This window comes from Oncorhynchus mykiss, chromosome 11 (genome assembly GCF_057628025.1).
Source record: "Oncorhynchus mykiss isolate SJ-2025 chromosome 11, ASM5762802v1, whole genome shotgun sequence".
Taxonomy (NCBI): Eukaryota; Metazoa; Chordata; class Actinopteri; order Salmoniformes; family Salmonidae; genus Oncorhynchus; species Oncorhynchus mykiss.
The window spans coordinates 53,575,500-53,601,528 of NC_143032.1; the positions used below are offsets into that span (position 1 = coordinate 53,575,500).

Genomic DNA, 26,029 nt, shown 5'->3' on the forward strand with positions numbered 1-26,029 from the left:
AAGGTTATTCACCCTGCCGAAATAGATTTCACATACACTGTAGGCTACTGCTATTTATAAATATGCACAGTGCGTACTATGTTTAATTATCTACTATCCCCATTGTGCTGCATTTTCAAAAACGATCCTCTGTCATGATAAATAGTTCAAGCTCTTCAAAGTACTGGCTAATTTAGTAGCAGTTGTTCTGGGGACACATTGTATGTGACGAGAGAATGCTATGCAGCATTCTTCTGCCTGCTAATTCCCTCTCAACCTTGTCTGCCCTTGATGTCCTGAAATAAAACAAACCATATATTCGAAGTGACGTAACATTCTGTGATTTCTGGGGTTCTCCAGAATGAACAACAGCTATAAATGTTGACATGCACAGGATTCTCATCATACCCCTACAGAGAAGGGGAGCCAATGTTTGTGTTTGCCACGGGTCATGTCTGTCTTGGTAGGAATTGGAGAGGATGACCTTGCTTCAAGATGTGGTTGTTTGTGTGTATCTGGGAAGAAAGAGAACATGTCAGTCTCATTTTCAGACACAAAAAAATGCAATGTTATTGTCACTACTTTTAGTAATTCCCTTTCTCTTAGCATATTTTTTTCATGACCGTCTCCCTCGGTTCTTCTCAGTTCAATCGATTTGTTGGGAAACTGCGCAGCAAGGAGACGGTGTTCAAGAAGAAGAGGCAGGAGATTACCGAGCTGAGCATGGGATCCTGCAGCGGACAGAGGAGATCCTAAAACAGAGGCGTGAGGTCAGCCAACAGCAACTGGTAATGCACCTCACCAATCCCCTTTCACAGCTATCAGCTATGGGCAGCTATCCACCCTACCTGCTTTCCTCCATACCGCATCAGCCCTCTTATAGTGCTGCACGTGCCTTTCCATCCTGCCCATGTTGATGTAAATTGCATTAAAAGTGAAGTGACATAACCTTCCTGGAAATTATTTCACACCTCAAAACCCTCCCACCTCCTGACTTGCTAAAAGCCTGGTTGACGCAGCGAGGGCTGGGCTGCTGCTATTTGCGAAGGCTGCATCTATTTCTCTCTATGACGCTGGTATTTTTTTTATCAGTGGCTGCATCCCTCCACCACCACGGCTGGTTGTCTGTTGATGCCTGAGCCCCCTCCTCTCGCTACCTGCATTCCTGTTCCCAACTGTTACCCCTCCCACATAAAATGAACCATTCGCTGCAACAATGTTGGTTATAGCCTACCGTATAACCCAGAACATGCTAGAAGCCCAGCCTGCCACTGTGATCTATTCATATCAGAACCAAATATTAGAATAAATGTAGTTTAATTAGGTCATTCACATTCAGTCTTTATCAGTGTTTGAACAGATTTGCAATGGAGGGCTGGGGGATACGTGTGAAGGAAATTGTGTTTATTTTCATAGGTCACAGATTTCTCACTCATCATATACAATAGACTGCACACACACACACACACACACTGCTACCTCAACCGCATGTAACCTTCTCTTCTTGGAGAACAAAGTGGCCTGTACTCCCAGGTGTGGAACTGAGCCCTGACTGTTTGTGTGGACACAACGCTTCACAGTGCATAGAGCTGCGACACCGGTGCCAGAGGTCAGTTCAGGATTAGGCTCCGTGCTATATCCTCCCAGACAGGGAGGGAGTAACTTAGTCACTGAGTCACAGCTATAGACTTACATTTGTCGATATGGTGCAAACTAATTATAAACAATGAATTAGCTGAGCCATTGTATGTTATTACATGGAGATTTACGCACCTCAAAATATTAACTTGTATTTACTGATTACACTCATTAAAATATCCCACTGCCTTGCAGCTCCTGTGGGTGTAGATATACTACATTGCTCAAGTGCCAGGTGTTTCTAATGAACTCTTGCCAGGTCCCTACACTGACATTTGGTTTAGGATTATAAAACTGGACACAATCTCATGTTATGCTGCCATATTGCAAGGCACAAGGATCTCATATTTTGTGTACTAACGGATGACTGGAACCCCATATGCCCTTTCATGCTCTTATTGTCTGTGTAGCAATCCATGGAGGCACAGAAGCGGATCTCTGGGTACAGTGACACCCAGGAGGAACTGGAGAGGGTGTCGGCCATCAAGGGGTGAACTGGACGAGATGAAGGCACGCTCGCTGGACGACGTGTCTGAAATGGTGACTATACCAGGGGATCGGAGCCACTATCTGAGTAGCATGTCACTTTACGACAGGGACAGATCTTTACCCACTCCAGACAACCCCCATACTCAGTCACAGGATCATGCTCATTGCCTTCAGATGCTTGTCCAGATGCACAATTTGTTTTACAAGAACCTTCCTTGTCTGACTGTGCTGTTTTGTTTGTGTCATTGATTACTTCGCATTGATTTTGTGTCTTTGAAACCTTGAAATACCCCTCATGCATTTTTCAACTGTCCTTTGTGCTTGTATTGTCACGAGTCCGACCGAGGGTGGCTTCCCTTCCCGGTCGGGTGGCGCTCGGCGGTCGTCGTCACCGGCCTATTAGCTGCCACTGATTGTCTTTCCTCCCCCTCCTTGTATGTTTATTGTTAGCACCTGTTCGTGAATCATTAGTTGGGCTTTATTAGACAGCCGGCCCGCCTGTTTCTTTGTGCGGGATTAATTATTGTGACCTTCGGTTCCGTACTAGAGGAACGTGTTGTTCCTGGTCGTGTATTTCTGTTGTACTATTTTCGTCCCCCGTGTTTGGGGCAGTTTGATTGTGAGCACCCAGTGTTGCGTTAGTGCATTAAAGAGCACAGCATTGCACTCTCTGTTTCCTGCGTCTGACTCCACACCCACGACACCCGGAGCGTTACAGAATCAGTAGGAGCAGCAGCCAACCTTCTCCCATCGATGGAGGAACGGGTTCTCCACCACACCACCGTCCTCCATCAGATCGGATCGGCGATGGATCAAGTGATAGAGAGAATGGACCGATGGGAGAGGAGTGGTCTCCTCTCTCCACCTTCGGCAACCCCTGGCTCCGGACCCATCTCCCGACTCCAGCACCCTCCGTCTGACACTCCCGAGGGCTTATGATGGAGCGGCGGCGGGTTTCCAGGGGTTTTTAATCTAACTGGAGTTATACCTGGCCACCGTCAGACCCACTCCCTGGGGAGCGGAGAGGGTGAGTGTCCTCATCTCCTGCCTCACGGGTCGTGCTCTGGAGTGGGCGAACACAGTCTGGAATGGACCAGATTCAGCGAGGGAGCACTACCCAGAGTTTTCCCGCCGCTTCCGTGCCGTGTTTGATCACCCTCCAGAAGGACGAGCGGAGAACGACTATTTAATCTCAGGCAGGAGAGGAGGAGCGCCCAGGATTACGCACTGGAGTTCCGGACTTTGGCAGCAGGATCTGGGTGGAACGACAGGGCCCTTATTGACCACTACAGGTGTAGTCTCCGGGAGGACGTCCGCAGGGAGCTAGTGTGTCGGGACACCGCTCTTTCCCTGGATGAGCTGATTGACATGTCCATCCGACTGGACAATCTGCTGGCTGCTCGTGGGCGTTCGGAGAGGGTCCTGTGTGTTCCACCACCCAGCCCCTCCGCTCCCATTCCGATGGAGTTGGGAGGGGCCGTGCCGAGGGGTATCGGAGGAGGAGGCCTTCCCTGCACCAAATGTGGTCGGAGAGGACACACGGCCGATCGGTGCTGGGGGGGGTCCGTCTGGGAGTAGAGATGGCAGGCGGAACGCTTCTCGATCACCCCAGGTGAGTCAGCATCAAACTCACCCAGAACCCCCTGTTGGCCACATGTTTGTCTTAACTTTTTTCCTTCACTTTTTTCCCTCTTCCCAGCATAAGGCGCTAGTCGATTCAGGCGCAGCTGGGAACTTTATGGATCGCGGACTCGCCCTTAAGTTAGGGGTTCCGCTGGTGCCGATAGATTCTCCTTTTCCCGTGCACTCCCTAGATAGCCGGCCATTAGGGTCAGGGATGGTCAGGGAGACCACGGTTCCACTGGACATGGTGACGCAGGGGAATCATAGGGAGCGAATCAGTCTTTATATTATTGATTCGTCTGCGTTTCCAGTGGTGCTAGGGATTCCCTGGCTGGCCCGGCACAATCCTAAAATTTTGTGGAGACAGGGGGTTCTCCAGAGGTGGTCAGAGGAGTGTTCTGGAAGGTGTTTGGGAGTTTCCATCGGTGCCACGTCGGTGGAAAGTCCAGACCAGGGTTCCACGGTGTGCATTCCCCCCGAGTATGCCGATTTGGCAATCACTTTCAGTAAAGTGAAAGCGACTAAATTACCACCTTATCGACCGGGAAGGGATTGTACGATAGATCTCCAGGTAAACGCTGCGCTTCCCAAGAGTCACGTGTACCCATTGTCCCAGGAGGAGACGCTGGCGATGGAGACATATGTCACGGAGTCGCTGGGACAGGGGTACATTCGGCCCGCCATCTCACCCGTCTCCTCAAGTTTCTTTTTTGTGAAGAAAAAGGAGGGAGGTTTGCGTCCGTGTATTGATTATAGAGGTCTAAACGCCATCACAGTGGGGTATAGTTACCCTCTACCTCTCATCGCTACAGCGGTGGAATCATTTCACGGAGCGCAGTTCTTCACAAAACTGGATCTCAGGAGCGCGTATAGTCTGGTGTGTATTCGGAAGGGAGACGTGGTACTAAATGCGGTTTTCCACACATCGGGCCACTATGAGTACCTCATCATGCCGTATGGGTTAAAGAATGCTCCAGCCGTTTTCCAATCCTTTGTAGACGAGTTTCTCAGGGACCTGTGCGGGCAGGGAGTGGTTGTTTATATCGATGACATTCTGATCTACTCGGCCACTCACACCGCGCATGTGTCTCTGGTATGCAAGGTGCTTGGTAGACTGCTGGAGCATGACCTATACGTCAAGGCTGAGAAATGCGTGTTCTCTAAATGAGCCGTCTCCTTCCTGGGTTATCGCATTTCCACCTCGGGGGTGGTGATGGAGGGTGACCGCATTAGGGCCGTGCGTAATTGGCCGACTCCGACCACGGTAAAAGAGGTGCAGCGGTTTTTGGGTTTTGCCAACTACTACCGGAGGTTTATCCAGGGTTTTGGCCAGATAGCGGCTCCCATTACCTCACTGCTGAAGGGAGGCCCGGTGCGGTTACAGTGGTCAGCAGAGGCGGACGGAGCTTTCAACAAGTTGAAGGCGCTGTTCAATGATGCGCTCGTGTTTGCGCATCCGGACACATCTCTAGCGTTCATAGTGGAGGTGGACGCATCCGAGGCTGGGGTGGGTGCCGTGCTATCACAGCGCTCGGGTACGCCACCAAAACTCCGCCCCTGCGCTTTCTTCTCAAGGAAGCTCAGCCCAGCGGAGCGTAACTATGATGTGGGGGACCGGGAGTTGCTAGCGGTGGTCAGAGCTCTGAAGGTGTGGAGACACTGGCTTGAGGGGGCTAAGCACCCCTTTCTCATCTGGACCGACCACTAGAATCTGGAGTATATTCGGGCAGCTAGGAGACTTAACCCACGTCAGGCAAGGTGGGCCATATTCTTCACCCGGTTCCGGTTTACCTTGTCTTATAGACCGGGCTCCCAGAACGTAAAGGCTGACACACTGTCCCGCCTTTACGACACGGAGGATAGGTCCACCGAACCTACTCCCATCCTTCCCGCCTCAAGGCTGGTAGCACCAGTGGTATGGGAGGTGGACTCGGACATCGAGCGGGCGTTACGGGCGGAACCCATGCCTCCCCAGTGTCTGGCGGGGCGAAAGTACGTGCCGCTTGGTGTTCGGGACCAACTGATTCGGTGGGCTCACGTCCTACCCTCCTCGGGTCACCCTGGGGTGACGAGGATAGTGGGGAGCCTTCGGGCGAGGTATTGGTGGCCTACCTTGGCTAAGGACGTTAAGTTTTATGTCTCCTCCAGTTCGGTGTGCGCCCAGAGTAAGGCTCCTAGGCACCTTCCTAGAGGGAAGTTACAACCCCTCCCCGTTCCACAACGGCCATGGTCACATCTATCCGTAAATTTCCTGACCGATCTTCCGCCGTTTCAGGGGAACACCACGGTTCTAGTGATTGTGGATCGGTTCTGTAAGTCCTGCCGTCTCCTCCCGTTGCCCGGTATCCCTACAGCCCTACAGACTGCGGAGGCATTATTCACCCACGTCTTTCGGGACTACGGGGTGCCGGAGGACGTCGTTTCTGATCGGGGCCCCCAATTCACGTCCCGAGTATGGAGGGCATTCATGGAACGTTTGGGGGTCTCTGTCAGCCTGACCTCCGGTTATCACCCCGAGAGTAATGGGCAGGTGGAGAGATTGAACCAGGAGGTGGGTAGGTTTCTGCGGTCATATTGCCAGGATCGGCCAGGGGAGTGGGCACGATACATTCCCTGGGCTGAAATGGCCCAGAACTCACTATGCCACTCCTCTACTAACATGTCCCCTTGTCAGTGTGTGTTGGGGTACCAGCCGGTCCTGGCACCATGGCATCCGAGCCAGACCGAAGCTCCTGCGGTGGAGGAATGGGTACAGCACTCCAAGGAGACCTGGAGGGCCGTACAGGAATCTCTCCAACAAGAGAATGGACGCCAGAAGAGGAGTGCTGACCGCCACCGCAGTGAGGCCCCCGTGTTTGTACCGGGGGACAGGGTCTGGCTCTCGACCCGAAACCTGCCCCTCCGCTTGCCCTGCCGGAAGCTGGGTCCGCAGTGTGTAGGGCCCTTTAAAGTCCTGAGGAGAATAAACGAGGTGTGTTATCGATTACAACTCCCTTCCTATTATCGTATTAACCCCTCGTTTCATGTGTCTCTCCTCAGGCCGGTGGTAGCTGGTCCCCTGCAGGACAGTGAGGTGCCGGAGGTCCCTCCCCCCCCTCTGGATATCGAGGGGTCCCCGGCGTATACGATACGGGCCATTCTGGACTCAAGACGCCGGGTGAGGGGCCTGCCTTACCTCGTGGACTGGGAGGGGTACGGTCCGGAGGAGAGGTGCTGGGTACCGGTGGGGGACATCTTGGATACATCAATGTTGAGGGATTTTCATCGCCTCCATCCGGATCGCCCTGCACCTCGTCCTCCGGAGCGACCTCGAGGCCGGTGTCGGCGCGCTGCGGGAGCCGCGCGTCGGGGGGGGGGGGGGGGTACTGTCACGAGTCCGACCGAGGGTGGCTTCCCTTCCCGGTCGGGTGGCGCTCGGCGGTCGTCGTCACCGGCCTATTAGCTGCCATTGATTGTCTTTCCTCCCCCTCCTTGTATGTTTATTGTTAGCACCTGTTCGTGAATCATTAGTTGGGCTTTATTAGACAGCCGGCCCGCCTGTTTCTTTGTGCGGGATTAATTATTGTGACCTTCGGTTCCGTACTAGAGGAACGTGTTGTTCCTGGTCGTGTATTTCTGTTGTACTATTTTCGTCCCCCGTGTTTGGGGCAGTTTGGTTGTGAGCACCCAGTGTTGCGTTAGTGCATTAAAGAGCACAGCATTGCACTCTCTGTTTCCTGCGTCTGACTCAACACCCACGACACCCGGAGCGTTACATGTATTCAGGGGAAAAGAGGAGTTGGTGGGTTTCAAGCCAGGTTTGATAACCAAATCAACCTGTTTTATCAATATGTCATTAATTCCATTGCAATGAAGTCCAAGTAGAACCAGTTGCAAATTATTAGACCCCAGTTCAATATGTTTTTGAAATTCTTTAAAGGTTAGTCAGGGTTTGTGGTTGAAGCTGGCAGGTTTCACACTTAGAAGATAGTAGACTGCCGCTCCCAATGATGGATTCAAGCATTCCTGGCTGTAGCTATAAAGTAGACTTTCACTCAACTCCAGATTACTCATTCCTCATATACAATAGACCACATAACCACACACACTGCTATACACACACACACTGGAGAACGGTGGCCTGTACTCTCAGGTGTCGAGCTGAGCCCTGCCTGTTTGCTCAACCCTTCAAAGTGCGTAGACCTGCAACACCTGTCGCTATAAAGTACACTTTCACTCACCTCACAATCTTCCAATCCCCTGGTTGGCCTTAGACAGCTCTGCCTCTCCATGCACACCCTATACGACCCCTGCTTGTGTAAAACACAGGTGACATATGATTATTAGATGTTATTATGGGCATAGTTATCCATCTTCTGTACAGCACTTTGAGATATCAGCTGATGTACAAAGGGCTATATAAATACATTTGATTTGATTTGATCTTAATCTTACATTTCTGTGGATAATTTTTCGCACCAAACCAGGATGTTGGCATATGGATTAAAATATGTGTTACTTTTTTTCAGGTCAAAGAACTAAACTCGACGATAGTGGAGAAGAAGTCTGCCCTTGCACCGGCCATGAAGGAACCGAGGCCTTTGAGACAGCAACGTCAGGTGAACGTCACACGCTGTGAAACGTTGTCTGTAGTTTCATCTTCAGATTGCGTCATTACACAGAGCTGTGTCTATAGAATTAGCCAAATGTACAACCCCAGATTATTATGCGAAACTAGAAGATTAGCAAAGCATGACAGGAGGTCAATAGGTTTATCAAAGGAAGGGGAAAACCCTGATGCTTCCACCAGCTGCTATTCACTTTCTAGTTTTAATGTCACATGCACAAGTATGGTCAAATGCCTTTCTTGCAAGCTCCAAACCCAACAATGCAGTCATCAATATCAATGTAGCACTAAAAATAACTTTAGGTAGAACAAAAACATACGAGAAATAAGAATAAGGTTTGCAGGATTTTTGTGCAGTCCTTTAACGATAGTTTACATAGAGTCTATATGTAAAGTATACGATAGGGAAAGCCCCTCACATCTCTTGGCTAAAGCAGGGGATCATATTTTCCAATATGTCTTCCCTAATTTGGTATAAAATCATACGGGCTAACAATAACTAATGATGAAAAGATGCGTCAGAAATATTTTAATAGACTAGGCTTGGGCTAAGATTCAGTAAAACGGTGAAAATATATGCATGGGCTTTGATCTGATAGTGATATGAAAGGGGTTGGGGAAACTACATTTTGCATATAGTACATTTGTACTAGTAGGGGGGTATTCAGACCCCTTGACTTTTTCCACATTTTTTTTACTTTACAGCCTTATTCTAAAATGGATACAATTATTTGTTTCCCTCATCAATCTACAGACAATACCCCATAATGACAAAGTGAAAACAGGTTTTTAGAAATGTTTGCAAATGTATACTTTCTTTTAAACAGAAATACCTATTCAGACCCTTCGCTATGAAACTCGAAATGTAGCTCAGGTGCATCCTGTTTCCATTGATCATCCTTGAGATGTTTCTACAACTTGATTTGGAGTCCACCTGTGATAAATTATATTGATTGGACATGATTTGGAAAGGCACAAACCTGTCTATATAAGGTTCCACAGTTGACAGTGCATGTCAGAGCAAAAACCAAGCCAGGAGGTCGAAGAAATTGTCCGTAGAGCTCCGAGACAGGATTGTGTCAAGAGACAGATCTGGGGAAGGGTACCAAAATATTTCTGCAGCATTGACGATCCCCAAGATCACAGTGGCCTCCATAATTGGAACCACCAAGACTCTTACTAGAGCTGGCTGCCCGGCCAAACTGAGAAGTCAGGGGAGAATGGCCTTGGTCAGGAGGTGACCAAGAACCTGATGGTCACCCTGACATAGTTCCAGAGTTCCTCTATGGAGATGGGAGTTGTCCTTCTGGAAGGTTCTATCTCTGCAGCACTCCACCAATCAGTAGTAGCCAGATAGAAACAAGATTCTCTGGTCTGATGAAACCAAGATTGAACTCTTTGGCCTGAATGCCAAGCCTCACCTCTGGAAGAAACCTGGCACCATCCCTATGGTGAAGCATGGTGGTAGCAGCATCATGCTAAGGGGATGTATTCTAGCGGCTTGGACTGGTAGACTAGTCAGGATCGAGGGAAAGATTAACTGAGCAAGCAAAGTACAGAGATCCTTGATGAAAACCTGCTCCAGAGTGCTCAGGACCTCAGATGGGGGGCAAAGGTTCACCTTCAAACACCTTCAAACCTTAAGCACACAGCCAAGACAACACAGGAGTGGCTTCGGGACAAGTCTCTGAATGTCTTTGAGTGGCCCAGCCAGAGCCCGGACTTGAACCTGATCAAACATCTCTGGAGAGACCTGAAAACAGCTGTGTAATGACGCTCCCCATCCAACCTGACCGAGCTTGAGAGGATTTACAGAGAAGAATGGGAGAAACTCCCCAAATACAAGTGTGCCAAGCTTGTAGCGTCATACCCAAGAAGACTCGAGGCTGTAATCGCTGCCAAAGGTACTTCAACAAAGTACTGAGTAAAGTGTCTGAATACTTACGTAAATGTGATATTCAAATCAAATGTTATTTGGCATGTACGCCGAATACAACAGGTGTAGATCTTACAGTGAAATGCTTACTTACAAGCCCTTAACCAACAATGCAGTTTAAAAAAAAAAAAGTGCTAAGTAAAAAATAAAAGTAACAAATAATTAAAGAGCAGCAGTAAAATCACATTAGCGAGGCTTTATACAGGGGGTACATGTACAGAGTCTATGTGTGGGGGCACCGGTTAGATGAGGTATTTCAGTTTTTTTTATACATTTGAAAAAAATTCTTAACCTGTTTTTGCATTGCCAGTATGGGGTATTGTGTGTAGATTTGATGAGGGGAAATCAATTGTAGAATAAGGCTTTAACGTAACAAAATGTGGAAAAAGTCAAGGGGTCTGAATACTTTGCGAATGCACTGTACATAACATACATACTATAACAGTGAAATGTATTGTCATTGTACTTAAATGGTGTAGAATATGCGCATCTATGTGTATTTCTCTGTTCATGTATCTGTGAATGGGGATTTCATTATTCACAGGAGCTAACTCAAGAGTATGAGGAAAAGAAGGCCAAGTATGACAGCTGTGCTGCAGGTCTGGAGAGTAACCGATCCACTGGACCAGGTACAATATTAAATGCTATGTGTAGACACCTGACCTAACACCACATATGACATTTTCTATATGTAATTTGTTCACAACACCACACAATTGCAATGTTCTCTCCAAGAGGAACAGTTCAGTTTCTTCTTGCAGGAGGTGAGAGCTCTGAGGGAGGCGACGACTCGGGAGGAAAACTGATACCACTACATCAACTGCATGAAAGAGGTAAGGGGCTCAGGTAGAAAACAACACCTGATCTGTGCTGCGACAGTCAACCAGAGCTCCTGTTCTTCTCACCATCTCTCTCTGTTCTTCACAGATCATTGAGTTGCAAATGCTGCTACTGTTGCCACACACCTCCCCATACACCTCCCTCACTTGCAGCAGTCCGTTAGTAGGTTCACCCTCATAGGTATTTTATATACTATATCTATGCATTTCAAAGTGTGTCCAGAACTATTGCTTTTCTTTAGAAAAATATGTAAGTAAAATACTGGTTTAATAAAATCTGTTATGGATGTTTGCTACTGTATGTTGTGTTATTCGACTAACAGGTAGTCTTTCCCTTGTGAAACAATAATGGCAGCAGTGATCTTGTGAAAGTTAATAGGCTCACGTGACCACTGACCCTCCGGCTGTTTCACAGGGAGCAGTACATGAAGAACGTTGCAGAGCAGGAGTCCCTGGGCAAGGTGAGCAGAGAGGTGCTTTGTGTGCTTTGTCAGGGTGCAGGCACAGTGCCAATGGCATCTGACATAGATCCCCTGCAAACACAGGGGCCATACTTTAGGTTCTTCCTCACCCTGATCAGAATGGGGCCAGAGAGGAGAAAGTGCATGGCACATTCATGACAAGCTACTTCCATCTATGGTTATGAATAGGCTTGATGCTAATGCACTTGGTCATGTTTGTCTGGTCAAGCTTCCAGTCAATGAATACAAAGATGACCACCCTTCCATTCAGTGTTTGATACAAAACCATATGCTGGCACTTGAAAAGAAACTGAAAATGTCTGTTTAACTATGCTGGTATCATACACTGTCTTTGATGTCAAAATGAGCCTGTTGTGCTGATGTAATAAGGATTCCTCTTTCCCTTTGGACAACAACTGAAGTTGCGTGAGCAGCAGAAGGCGGTGAGGGAGAGCCACAGGCTCAACATAAAGCAGGTGAAGATGTGGCTCGACCTGGAGCAGCTGATGGTGTGCAAGCTTGGGTGCTTCCCGAGGGCCCAGAACCAGGTTTCCATTGGTCAGGTCATCCAGGAGGGCGGTGAGGATAGGCTGGTGCTGTGAGAAGGAGGAGACTGTCAACGCAGGGCCAACTCTGGTACACTAAGCTCTACCACAATGACCAGGACTTCTCACTCATCTCACTACTGTACTTCGTTCTCCAGTTATAGTTCATCAGTCTGTCTCGCTTTTTATCTATTTTAGGTACTTTTCATCTCTTAATGTAATCAAAACATCTCTGCTTTCATTGCCTAAAGTTAAAAGGATTCAATTAAGTTAGCTAGTTATGTTCTCTGTGAATAATCCCAAACTAAGATTTAGTTCCATTTAACAGATTTTTCTCCTGTGAGGAGCACCTTTCTGATGATGATATTGTGAGAGGTGCCTGATGAGAACTGAAAGAACACATGATCTAGAAGGTGTCTGACGGATAAGAGGTTTAACTCTCTGGCTCTTTGACTTCAAACAAATCCTCAGCCTCCATATTTGTTGACACATCTTTAAGAATACAGCTCCAATCTATATGTCTAAAGATAACCGCGTACAAAGTGTTGCACTTGGGACGCAGCTGCGTGCCGCTATTTTGGGAAACAACTTCCATGACCTTGGGCCGAGGAGCTTGCCTATTTTGGAAATCAATTGGACCTCTGTTGTTAAAACAGGACAGTGCAGGGTGAACTGGTCCAGCATTATCATCTTGCATATTGTACCTTGGCCAAGTCTATGCCCGTTTTAACACTTAAAATGTAACGACTCAATTTTTTTACTTATATCACATTAGCTACATAATATCCTGTTGTATTTCTCACTTGACTTTGTTAATACAAATACATGCTTAAAACAATACTTGAAGATAATCAATATTTGGTCGTAATTCTGTCTGACTAGTCACAGCCATCTAAAGGTGATGGATAACATTGAATGATAAATCAAACTGACAGGTTAACTTTCGTCTTTAGAACATACCTATGCTATTCACAAATCACTCATTCTGAATACCTCTGTCTATAAATGCCAACGTGAATAAGGGGACATGTCACTCGCCGTGCCCTTCACTACAACTTTGGCTGTAGTGAAGCATAACTCAATATTCTGCTCACAGCCAAAGTTAGTGCCAGATAGATCAAGAGTGAATTCTAGAAGGCTACTTGACTGGGAACTGATTGGCAGAGAATTATAACTGAACAGCAGGATTGGTGATGTGCCACTGGAGGCCTCATTATGAAGTGTCAACAGATGATAAATGCCAGTCCTGTTTTAAAGAGCTGACAATAATGCCCCCTAATAAACACAGTGGGGTGTCAACTAGTGGCCTTCGCTGACATCCTTCACACCATAATAGCAGTTTGCCTGTGATTGCTTTGCATCTCTTGGTTTGACTAAGAGAATCTGCCTTTGTTTACGTCACATTCTGATTTCAGGTGAGGTGCATGCAAATATATGAGCATGCTGCCTGGGGTCCAGTCACTTTCATTGTTGTTGGTTATCAGGGTTGGGGAGTAACGGATTACATGTAAGGGATTACAAAATACAATAACTAATCCATTGCGTTACTAGCTAAAATATTGTAGTCAGATTACAGATACTTTTGAAAATCTAGACTACTTAATGGATTGCTTTTATTCAGAAATGAGGTTTGTGAAAAATCTTTGACACTTCAGTTTTCTCAGTCATTCAAATCAGCATTGAAAAATGCCGCAAATTTAAGTTTGTTCCACCTGAGCAACTCTGACCAGAAGTCAGAGACCACTATGATGACACACCAAATGTGTTTGATGGATCGCGGGAAAAGAGCAGGAGTAGGCTACAGTCCAAGCTATGTCTTCCAATGGTGCGACTGCTGTCAGCATCCAAAGATTATCCAACTTTAATAAACGCTTGGAGGTAAGGATGACAGCAGTGGTGTAGCCTAAGGTGATACGGATATCACTTATTGTTATCTACATAGCGCATTGATGTGAATCACTCCGCCTTACGGATTGTGATTGTTGTGGATGGCTGTTCACAAATCTAAATGTGTATTTGAACCCAATGGTTGAATTCAAGAAGATTAAGCTGCCTATCATTGTTTTTGAAACCAGTGAACAGCCAGTGAAAAATGCAGATCTCAGCCTATGGAATAAAAGTGGGGCTTTTATTGCTCAATGTAATTCATGCTGGTAAAAATGTTTTATCCATAGGCCTAATGGATATATGTTCAAACTCGCACACTTTTGATAGACTTAAAGGGGCAATCAGTAGTTGCTACAACCATTTTTGGACTTAAATACATTCTTGAAGAATATAACTTAGTTCAACTGTCACACTCCATGAGAACCCAAAATATAAGCTTGTTTTCTCCAATGTGTGTAAACATTGTAAATGTAAACAAACACTGTATAGCCTCATAACATGAATAAAACAATAATTGTTATATCATGTATGGTCAGTCCTTACATCTATAGCTCTATACATTTCTCCAGGCCCATCCCTCAGCTTTTTACCAAAACAGGCGGGGCATCCATTTTGTTATTGTTTCTGTTCCTTTTCCCTTTAAACAGTTGCATATTATCAAGATATCAAAGTGTCACCAACAAAAAGTTAAACAATAGGCCTATAGCAAATGCAGCATATGGCATTCATTATTCACATGTAAATATCATTTTTCAGTAGCGCTCCAAGCATACCATTCCATGAGCGCAACATTTATTTTTTCATCTTGAATCAATGAGCCTAATCAGTCCTGCATGACACCAAAATCATAAACAGCAGGGTAAATCCTTAGTTTTGGGGTTATGTTGAGGTAAAACAATTTGGCTAACCTATACTTCCATATTTCCATAAATCCTATTCTTGAAGATCAAGGGGTATAAAATTTATTGTAATGACTGGAATTCTGCTAGATGTTTTTAATGTAAATATATAATTTAATCATTATTATATGTAATAGAAGGCGATGGGTTAGAAGAAGCCTACATAACCAATCCATAAAGTAAAATTTAACATCCATATGGCCAGCTATGTAAACTTTAACATAGATTTATCCTGCAATAGATGTGGTTCAATAGGTAACATACATTTTAATCTTCTTCTAATGCCTTTAAGGGGAAATTAATCTAAAAGTAACTGAATGTAATTGGATTACATTACTGAGTTTGGGTAATCCAAAAATTACGTTACTGATTATAATTTTGGACAAGTAACTAACTAAATGTAATGGATTACATGTATTAAGTAACCTACCCAACCCTGTTGGTAATACTAATGTATGTAAATACTGGGTGTGGCTAGGTATGCAAACCTAGAGTGTGGATCACAATCTATGCTGGTACATAGACTTTCAAGATAAGGAAACCAATATTTGTCCATTTTGGTGAACTAAGAAGAACCAAAAAAGTGGATTGAATGTGCCACATCTAGGCCTATGTCTTCGTTATCCCATGTCAAAGTACATTGATCTTGAGTTACTGTAAATTAGTTAATGGCTTTTTAGTTTGCTCATTTAATAATTCAAAGCAAATAATGGTACGGGAGAGCGAGCAGGCTTTCGTTACACCCCTCTGATTCAGCTAATCATGGACTAAATACCACAATATGTTTTATTTTAACAAGGTGTGTTAATGATGTGCTGGAATAAATGCATGTAAGCCTACACCTAGTAGCCCTAGAATCTAAGTTGGAGAGCCCTGAACTAGGGCCTTACTGATCTTGGGAAAGGAAAATGTATCAACCTGATTTTCTATATCTGATTACTACAGAGTCGGAGGATTGTTTGACAATGTCTGTCACTGGCTGCAAACTAATGGCAAACTCTTGGTAAATTAAATTTAGCCTAATTGTCCTTACTTTCGAGTAAACATTTCCAGACTCCTTCTGTCCAACGAGAGTAGCCCACAGGTGGAATATGCAAGAAAGGGGCCGTGTTGAGGTCGTCACTAGTTACCACAGCCACAAAGTCAGAAGGCCCGCTTACTCAACCAATCAGATGAGGGAGTGTGATGCCGCGTATTCCGGTTCGCAGGAAACACCTCATTTTCTAAATTGCCTACCTTGAGTTCAAGTTTTGAAGACCAAATTAGTAAATAGTTTTGAGAGAACCATTCCTGTTCATGCCACAATGACTACCGCCCTGTAGCACTCACATCTGTAATCCTGAAGTGCTTTGAGAGGCTGGTTATGGCACACATCAACTCCATCATCCCAGACACCCTAGACCCACTCCAATTTGCATACCACCCCAACAGATCCATACAAGATGCAATCTCAACTCCACTCCACACTGCCCTCACCCACCTAGATAAGAGGAATATCTATGTTAGAATGCTGTTCATTGATTACAGCTCAGCATTCAACACCATTGTCCCCTCCAAGCTCGTCACCAAGCTTAGGACCCTGGGACTGAACACCTCCCTCTGCAACTGGATCCCGGACTTCCTGACTGGCTGACCCCAGGTGGTGAGGGTAGGCATCATCACCTCCGCCACGCTGACCCTCAACACGGGGGCCCCACAAGGGTGTGTGCTTAGTCCCCTCCTGTACTCCCTGTTCACCCATGACTGCATGGCCACGCACAACTCCAACATCCTCATCAAGTTTGCTGATGACACGACGGTGGTAGGCCAGAATACAGACGGTGATGAGACCGCCTACAGGGAGGAGGTCAGTGACCTGGCAGTGTGGGTCCGTAACACAACCTCTCCCTCAATGTCAGTAAGACCAAGGAGCTGATCGAGGACTAAAGGAAACGGGGGGACAAGCACGCCCCATCCACATACACGGGGATAAAGTGGACCAGGTCGAGAGCTTCAAGTTCCTCAGTTTCCAAATCACTAAGAACTTAATGGTCCACACACGCGCACAGCTGTGAAAAAGGCGCTACAGTGCCTCTTCCCCCTCAGCAGGTTGAATAGGTTTGGCATGGGCCCTCAAACCCTCAAAGTTCTACACCTGTACCATTGAGAGCATCTTGACTGGCTGCATCACTGCTTGGTGTGCCATTCCACTGGTATAATAAGGGATTCCATTCCAAGCACACATGAGTTTAGTGCCTCGTTCAAGTGCTAGACGGAACTCTGAAATGTATGACTTGCTAAATGGTTATAGTCATACACGAACCACGTTCAACCAGTTAGCAAGTCGGTAATTTCAGAGTTCCGACTAGCACTTGAACGCGGCACTAAACTTGTGTGCTTGGAATGGAGTCCGCTGTAGTGGGAAGTTTTGGTCCCAACATTAACATGTTTGGTCCCAACCTTAACATGCTTGCGGTACTGTTTTGGAAGCATAAGGACCTTGTTTTTCATATCAGAGAGAAATAATTATCAAAAAAGAAAAAGGTTAAATTGATACACAACTTGATAGGGTTTTGGTTAGTTTTCCCACACAGCCGTATTTTCATGTTATAACGCTTGTTTACGGAAAACTACGGAAGACGAAGCGACCAACTTTACATTGAACAAAAATATAAATGCAACATGTAAATTGTTGGTCCCATGTTTCATGAGCTGAAATATTTGTTGTATTTCTCTTCAATTTTGTGCATACATTTGTTTACATCCCTGTAAGTGAGAATTTCTCCTTTGCCAAGATAATCCATCCACCTGACAGGTGTGGCATATCAAGAAGCTGATTAAACAGCATGATCATTACACAGATGCACCTTGTGCTGGGGACAATAAAAGGCCACTCTAAAATTTGCAGTTTTGTCACACAACACAATGCCACAGATGTCTCAAGTTTTAAGGGAGCAAGCAATTGTTTTGCTGACAAGAGGAATGTCCACCAGAGGAGTTGCAAGATATTTAAATTTTCACGCCTCTACTTTTTTTTATGTATCTGTGACCAACAGATGCATATCTGTTTTCCCAGTCATGTGACGTCCATAGATTAGGGGCTAATGCATGTATTTCAATTGAACTGTAACTCAGGAAAATCTTTGAAATTGTTGCGTTTTATATTTTTGTTAATTGTAGCTTTCTAGCATGCTCCGAACACCTGTTTTGAAAGTGTAGCTGAAGTGTAGTTTTGTTGGATGGATGCACCCATAGCTGTGTGGATCTGTGCAAAACTGCTATAGTAAGTGTATATTTTTTATTTTAAGGATTCTTTCTTGCTGATGAAAGAGAACATGTCCATATGTTTCGAAAGCCTTATTGCAGGCAATGATTATTGACGTTTCTAAACGTTAAAAAAACAGCATTAGGATTCTATTTTATATGAGGCAGTCATGTGCTAAGCTAATGGCTGAAAACTAGAGAGATGGCAGAATGGAGCCAAGAGTTTGAGAGGGCTAAAATGAGTTATTCTATTTGATAGACCAACGTTGATCGTTTCTTTACAAGCCTTTCATTCTAATAGTAACATGTCATATTCTGGACCTTCAAAAGATGCACAGCAGCTGGCAGGGAAAAAACTCAATTGGAAGAGTAAAAATATCCCATTCAATGGTGTTCCGTTGGAAGTTGTGGGCACAGAGACGTACGTATACATGCCACCAGGGGAAAGACATACAAACAAAAGCCAAAGAGAAATATGCTGCTGCAATGAACCAGGTGGCATCACCGGTTCAAAGACAGATCACTGTCGTTTAAACCATACACTTTCACAACATTCATTTAATTTTAATAATGTTGAAGTACAAACTATGGAATGTTCCTCAATGAAATTGAAGATGGGACTTTAAACGAGTGTCCCAACTCAGTGATCACTAAAGATCCCATGGCACGTATTGCAAGAGTAGGTAATGATGAGTACCGTTTTATGTGTTATCTGTATATTAAATTGTACTCCTATAATGTAATGCTGTGTATAAAAGTACCATGTATGTAAAGTGTATGAATTATGTATATTAAACTAAATTATGTTTAAAAAATGTATATATACATTTGTCCTCAGAAGAGGGGGGGGGGGGGGGGATGGGCAAGATAAATAAATGCAAATAAAGAGTAAGTTAGTGTGGTGAGATTCCCCTTATATTATAAAGAGCTTTGTGTGTCTAGAAAAGTGCCATGTAAGTACAATCAATTATTATCATTACATGTTTTGCCATATTCCAGAGCTTGAAGACTATGACTTTGTACAGAGATGGAAACTGGCACAAAATACCAAAAAGGTGTCCTACAAGGCAATGTTAAGTTTAATAAATAATTGACTAGTATTTTTTTTATTGAACCTTTATTTATCTAGGCAAGTCAGTTAAGAACAAATTCTTATTTACAATGACGGCCTAACCCGGCCAAACCCGAACGCCAGGCCAATTGTGCGCCACCCTTTGGGGCTCCCAATCATGGCCGGATGTGAAACAGCCTGGATTCGAACCAGGGACTGTAGTTACGCATCTTGCACTGAGATCCACTCGGGTAAGTGCCTAGGTGCCAAATAAAGTAACAGGGTTGAAGTGTTCATCTTAAATCAGCCAATTTCAAACATTGACATTTCTGTGAAACCATGTACGTTTTACTTGTGGATTACTTATGGATTCTGAAAATAAAAATCTAAAATCAAGATGTACCAATTTGTTTGTCTACATGCCATGTAAAAAGAAATGCAGATGTTGGAGTAAACCTATTTTGGGTTAAGACAAGTAACTATGAGTAAGGGCAAACATCTTGATAAGCTTGCAAGATGAGTTTTTGAATAAAACATCCAATTACCACTTTGCATTTAGAACGGTTGGTTTTAATATAGATAATAAATAACCAAATCTTTGATGAACCAAATCTAGATAAAATAAATGCGTCTCTCGTCTGCTTCTGCAAGACAGTCGGCATAATCGTCATCATACTCCCTCATCTGATTGGTCGTTTCCAACGAACTGTAAACCGGCATACGCGTCATCACACTCCCTCATATGATTGGTCAAGTATTCGAATCTTCTGACTTTGACTGTCATCACATTCCCTCATCTGATTGGTCGAGTAGGCGGGCCTTCTGACTTTGTGGCTGTGGTAACTAATGACGACCTAGTGTTGAGGCACTTTCAACAAAATCAGATCAGCGCTACAGTTTGTTACCACTGAAGCTGTGAATTGTGCCGGGAGAGGTGGATTTAGGTCAGCGCAAGGATTGGACCGGCTGATTGCAGCGCTCTTTTCCACCATTTTTTGGGGAGATAAGAGGACACCCAAAGTAACATTTATTGAGGGAGGAAGAGTCATTTTTTCGTTCCAATTAGCTCGTTTATCAGCCTAACAACTTACGGACAATTTCTTACTCGTATCATCGACATCTGGCCTTTCTGTGAATGCATATTTCACAGTTGGTAAACTGTATTACTGCTGAAAGGTTTTAATTTTAAAGAGACTGAGGCGGCTGAGAAAACAAAGTACAAGTGACAAGAAGCCCACCAACCACCATGGATAACGCTCACACAAAGAGTGTTGAAGAAGTTTATAGCCATTTCTCTGTCAACGAAAGCACTGGACTTGGTTTGGACCAGGTGAAACGTCAAAAGGAGAAATGGGGCTCGAACGGTATGTGAACCTCTACACCTTTACTAGTAGTACCAGTAGCTATTTAGCTAATGTTCACTATATGTCACTCATGAGGGAACATGATACCATCATTTAGTCCCACTGTTAGCTAAAGTTACCTAGGAGTTACACATTGGGGTAAATGTCAGCCCCATCACTCCGCTCCGTCATGGACTGAATTAATTTGGCTGATGTCATCGTAGACAACCTCGTGGGTTTCAATCTTGTACAAACTAGCTAGAAAGTAGTCAGTTACATGGGGGAATTGTTATATTAGTGTAAGGGGTATTTTAAACCAGGTATACAAGTATAGACCGTTGACGTGTGCCTTGGCATTCTGATGTGATGGCTAGTCTAGGACATTTGGGACAGCATAGCCGCTCGCCATGGCATGGCACAGGCCTAGCTAGCTAACAGTTAATGATGCTAGTTAGCTAACGCAAGCCGGTTCATAGAATCCTGGGTTCTGTAGTTTTTCCTGGCTGTAAACACAAGAAACGAGGCTCGATTACCGATTTAAGCCCATGAAAGCGTCTACTGGATGACATAAAATAGATTGGGTGCGTCTGACACCATTCAAGGTGACCTCTGAGAACATGGGTTCAAAAAGTTACCTAATGTGTCACCACCATGAATTCAAACATTGATTGTGCAATATGCTTACCATCTACGACTTGCTACTGTTAATGACTCAGCCGAACACAAGACTGGGGTTTCACTCGGTGAATGCAATTAAATCAAAACCCTGTTTTTCCATGTTGCCTATAGCAAAGTTGTAGCTTTGCTAAATCTGAACCAGGACATATGGGGTTTAGTGGTAGTCATAGGGGGTCATTGGGAGTCAAATGGGGTGGAGATAAACAAATTGCAGTGCCATATGTTTGATTGTCAAAATTTAACAGCATTAGCTACTAAAACATTACTCATGTAATGGTGTGTTCTCTTTTCCCTGTATGCACTTTGGATTGGCCCATCTTCAGAGTTACCTGCTGAAGAAGGTAATAACAACACATAATTAAAAAGATTGAACTGTTACAACAAACTATGTGCTACAAATTCTTCTTGATTTGATGTATTTGTACATCTCTTTCATTCCACAGGGAAGTCTCTATGGGAGCTTGTTGTTGAACAATTTGAAGATTTACTTGTACGAATTCTTCTGCTGGCAGCTTGTATATCTTTTGTAAGTATATCGCTTAGACTCTAGTACTGCTGCTGCTTGCCATGGGCCTGGAATTTGTTCACAATCCTTTACAGTGACCGCTGTATTGAAGAGTATTGTGAATGTATTAGATTGTTTTGGTTTATTACATAGAGGTGACAATCCCCCCCCGGACATGCAGCGTTAAGTTGTCATAGAAACAAACTCTTAAATCATCTGCTTGCTGTTCAGAGTTGCTGATGAAAGCACACCAGGAGGAGTGGGCTGTCTGGCATGGAAAGGGAAAGTGTATGTTTGGCTTAATGGCATGAGACGTGTGGACAGCAAGTGCAAATGTCTTCTGTTTGAATGCCTAGGCTGAGGTTACATTCACAGATCAGGCAGCCAAACAGCTGAGAAGGCTAGCTACACATTTGAGGAATGGTGATGACAGCAGTTGCTTGACTCGAGTTGCTATCACCATGTGTCTAACAAGACATTTGAGTCGTCTTTTACTCTCGCAGTGTAATCACTTCCTCTCCTCTGCCTCGTTATTTGGAGTAAGAAGCCTATCCACAAGCTAAATGGTTTGATAGAAATGTAACTGACAGCATACAGTGATCTAGCCTATTTTTCTGCAGTATTAGCAGTGTACTGCTACATCAGTGTTTACTATTCATATTCATCTGTGGACAGATGGATGTTTTTGCACTGGAACGGTTTACAATGTAGTGTCAGATACTATGTACATTGGCTTGAGGAGATGAGGTCCTTTTGAGGCCAGTATGGAGGTGTCAATAGCTGTAATCTATAATCCCAGTGTGTGTCAGTCTGCTAGAGGAGCTGGTATGCAGTGCCCAGCCTTGCGATATGGTGATGTTGGTGGTTGCTGTCTGACGGGGACAGGGCACCACTCAAGACCAAATTTGGGCTCTGACCTTCAGTGGGAGGGCATTCCCCAGACGAATGCACCACCCCTTCTCCCATGTACCTCACTCCCATACTTTTGGTCGGTTGTCAGTTAAATCAGATCCAAATGAGTGCGAGTAGTAGGCTACTGAAATAACAAGCGGGTGCAGCAGAACTTGTAGCAGTGTGTTCATGATGTGGCTTTGTCCCGTTCAAGTGAATTTGTGCAACACGTGCCGTGTGCTCTTATTCTCAGTAGATAACATGCAAATTAGTCTTGCTCCCAGAAGAGTGTTTTTATCTCCGGTTTGTGAGGGAGGAAGACTGCAGAGTTGGAGAATGGCTATGTAAAGTGACCGATTACTGCAGCAGTAGTCCTGGTAACTGGTTTGTTTGAGGTGGTAAGGTGCTGGCTGGCTGTTTGTTTCAACTGCTCATATTTGACATGCATTCTATGCATGATACTTATGGCTACGGAGGGCCATTGATTAATTTGTCCAAATGTACTGTTATGTGCTGACACTGAAATGACATACAGCAACACATCAAGACGATCTGTTATAAATTGTAGTCTAACTGTATTTTCGGTGTTCGGTTTAAGTTTTCGAATTTCAAATGTCTTATGTGCAAAATTGACCATAAATGATATAAAAACAGATTTCATTTGGAACTTTAATTCAGCAATGTGCGTTTATAAAGAGTTGGCTATGTATTGCTCAGTACAGCAAACTCTAGTTAAATAATCACTCAAAATAAAATCACGGTGCTAGATTACGATGAGGTTTATGGTATTTGAAAGGTGCTACTTGTTAGAATTTTTGCAATTGTAATTTCAGAAAATGGCCACAATATATCTGGCGCTAATAATGGAATGATGGTGTTTTCACAGTGTTACATACCCACCAGTGTTGTGATTGGTTGTGATTTTCGCCTATTTAGGGCTCCTGCCTGAGCGACATCTGTCAAAAATGTTCTGACTTTGTGACTGTGTTATCTTATGAAAATGGTTGCAAAAAGTCTGGTTGCAAAAATTCTACACTGTTTGCTCAATTTCTGTTTGTGAGACAATAGGCACTGACTAGTGTAGGGAATCATTGTACCATCTAAATCGTTGTGAAATATATTTTGAATAAGAACAAATACATTTTTTTTTACAGCTGTTTGAAGCTGGTGGACCAAAACCGGAAAAAAACAAAGTTACTTTCTGTTCCGGTCCACTAGCTTCAAACAGCTGTAAAACGGATATCTGACGGGAGAAATCAATAGGCTAATATCACAGCCAATCAAAACACTGGTGGGTAAGTAATACTGTGAAACACTATCATTCCGCTATTACTGCAGCTATATTATGGACATTTTCTGAAATTACAATTCAAAAATTCAACAAAATTCTGTGTTGCACCTTTAGCACATTGCTTTTGAACTTTGAAAATGTTGTCCGTTTTCTTAAAAATGTTATAACATCTAAATAAATGTGTTGTATCCATCTTGTTTAAATGTGTTACTCTTGCACTGATATCCTGCTGTAAATCTTCCGATGTAACTTTTTGTATGTTCATCTTGTTGTTTTTGCAAAAAATGGAGCTCACTCAACAAAATGTAAATTTCTATGCATTTCTACCACTGCTAAGTTAACCAGTCGTATCAGAATGCATACACATTCTCCGTGGACATTTAGTTTAACCTTAATTCACAACAGTTTTCTTAACATGATTATGATCGCTTAAATGCATAGTAGGAGGCGTAACCAGGGGGAGGGATGTTGTTTATTACTCCTGTGCTATCTCCTATGTGGAATCATGTCAGTAATGGATCATCGTTGTCTTGTTTACCTTTAGGTCTTGGCCTTGTTCGAGGATGGAGAAGAAACAATCACAGCCTTTGTGGAGCCTTTTGTAATCTTACTCATTCTTATAGCCAATGCCATCGTGGGTGTGTGGCAGGTGAGCAAATTGCATGATGTAATTTAGAAATCTTTTACAGTATTTTGAACGTCGATGTTCAGTGTGGCGTTGCAATGTCAGTGACAGGATTCAGAAACTCTTGTTTTGGTGCAGGCTGTGGAAAGGAATATTTATTGTATGCAACTAGCTAGCGACTATAGGTAAAACCGCTACCATAAAGAGTTGTAGGTAGGAGAATCCACAAGTCTCATACATGCTGTTCATTGGCCACATGGCAGTTTTATGCTTTCCTTTTTTAAGGACTTGCTGTTCAATGGTAGATGAAAAATGGGGCAAGGAAGTAAGTGGGTCACTGACTACATTTGAGAAGGTTTAGGCGTGACCAAAGTGACAACCTCTCCTCTTGCTCAGACTTCACGTCTGTTGCTTTAATTATGTTTACACCCATGGTCTCTTAGCCATTCTCTAATGTTTGCAGTCTTTGCAAAGATAAATTTGTCTGTAGCAACTACCAACACAAATTGGCTGGATGCTCCCTTAGGATTTATTCATTCAGTCTAAATTCCTGCATGAGTTTGTCCAGAACTAGGTTACATTTCCTCAGTCTGTTGGAGTTTAACATTCCATAGATGGCATGTTTGTGAGCAAATGGTCTTGAACATTTGAATCCAGTCCATAAAGAATTTCTGTGTAGTCAAAGAATGGAAAAAATGATAGGCAATTCAATCCACAAGTTGGTAGTTGTCTCTTTTACTCTGTTTCGATGCCCATTTTCTTGTCAGACCTTTTGTCACGCTGGTTGACTTTGCTTGCACTGCCAGGCAGCCCCTAGGAGGAATGTCCAGTAAGCTAAGCCAGTGTATGCCATGGAGTAGACTTACTCAACAGGAAGTGATGCAACTGGCCATCCCTGCCCTGGTAGGCTCTCACTAACTGATACGTTGAAGTTGGCCTAGAAATGTGGACTTTAGAACTAAGCATTCTATTCACGGTGTGAAGGTTCTTATTTAGCTGCTGTTTTCATAAATTACTAGTATATGTGACGGACACAATGTTTACTACTTGCACTTCTGTTTTCTTAAGTTTATTCAGATGCCATATGTAACTTTTATTTTTTTGGCAACCTGACCAAATTCACATAGACATTAGTTATATATCTGTTATTCTAATTGAAAGCAGGTATATGAAGCTGTAGATCTGTTCTATGTGTGCTATTTCTATGATTTGTGCCTTTAAATTAACCCACCTATGTCTGCCGAAAGATATTTCACAGCGTTTTAGATTGTACAATAATTAGGAAAATGATTCGAATTTTAGCAACCATGAAATGGTGTAGCGATTTCTGCATATTGCACTTAAAAAATATATTTTCAGATTTTAAAATATGCGAAGGCAAATCGCCTGGTCCTTGTCATGTATTAAAGGCACAATCTCTAAGATCTCCTGCTGTCTTTGAATTCAAAACGGGTTATATTTCACCAGCCCCATCCATCAGTTAACAAAACAAAGTAGCAT

At 44.0% G+C, this 26,029-nt stretch overlaps 1 protein-coding gene and 1 pseudogene across 3 annotated transcripts in view; both read left to right on the forward strand.

Moving 5' to 3' along the window:
* The first annotated feature begins 430 nt into the window (after positions 1-430).
* On the forward strand, positions 431-14,523 carry LOC110535054 (intraflagellar transport protein 81 homolog; annotated as a pseudogene). Its single transcript, XR_016484283.1, has 9 exons — positions 431-442; positions 625-767; positions 2,028-2,157; positions 8,238-8,327; positions 10,816-10,900; positions 11,033-11,104; positions 11,199-11,291; positions 11,526-11,571; positions 11,994-14,523. The product of XR_016484283.1 is annotated as an intraflagellar transport protein 81 homolog (transcript).
* Positions 14,524-19,986: 5,463 nt separating this feature from the next.
* Positions 19,987-26,029, forward strand: part of LOC110535902 (sarcoplasmic/endoplasmic reticulum calcium ATPase 2a) — a 51,139-nt gene continuing 45,096 nt past the window's right edge. For both annotated transcript variants that reach the window (XM_021621269.3, XM_036935722.2), the window contains exons 1-4: positions 19,987-20,560; positions 21,541-21,558; positions 21,661-21,743; positions 24,449-24,553. In XM_021621269.3, the coding sequence (XP_021476944.3) occupies positions 20,443-20,560; positions 21,541-21,558; positions 21,661-21,743; positions 24,449-24,553 (324 nt within the window). In that variant the 5' untranslated portion in view covers positions 19,987-20,442. The remainder of the gene's footprint in view (positions 20,561-21,540; positions 21,559-21,660; positions 21,744-24,448; positions 24,554-26,029) is intronic.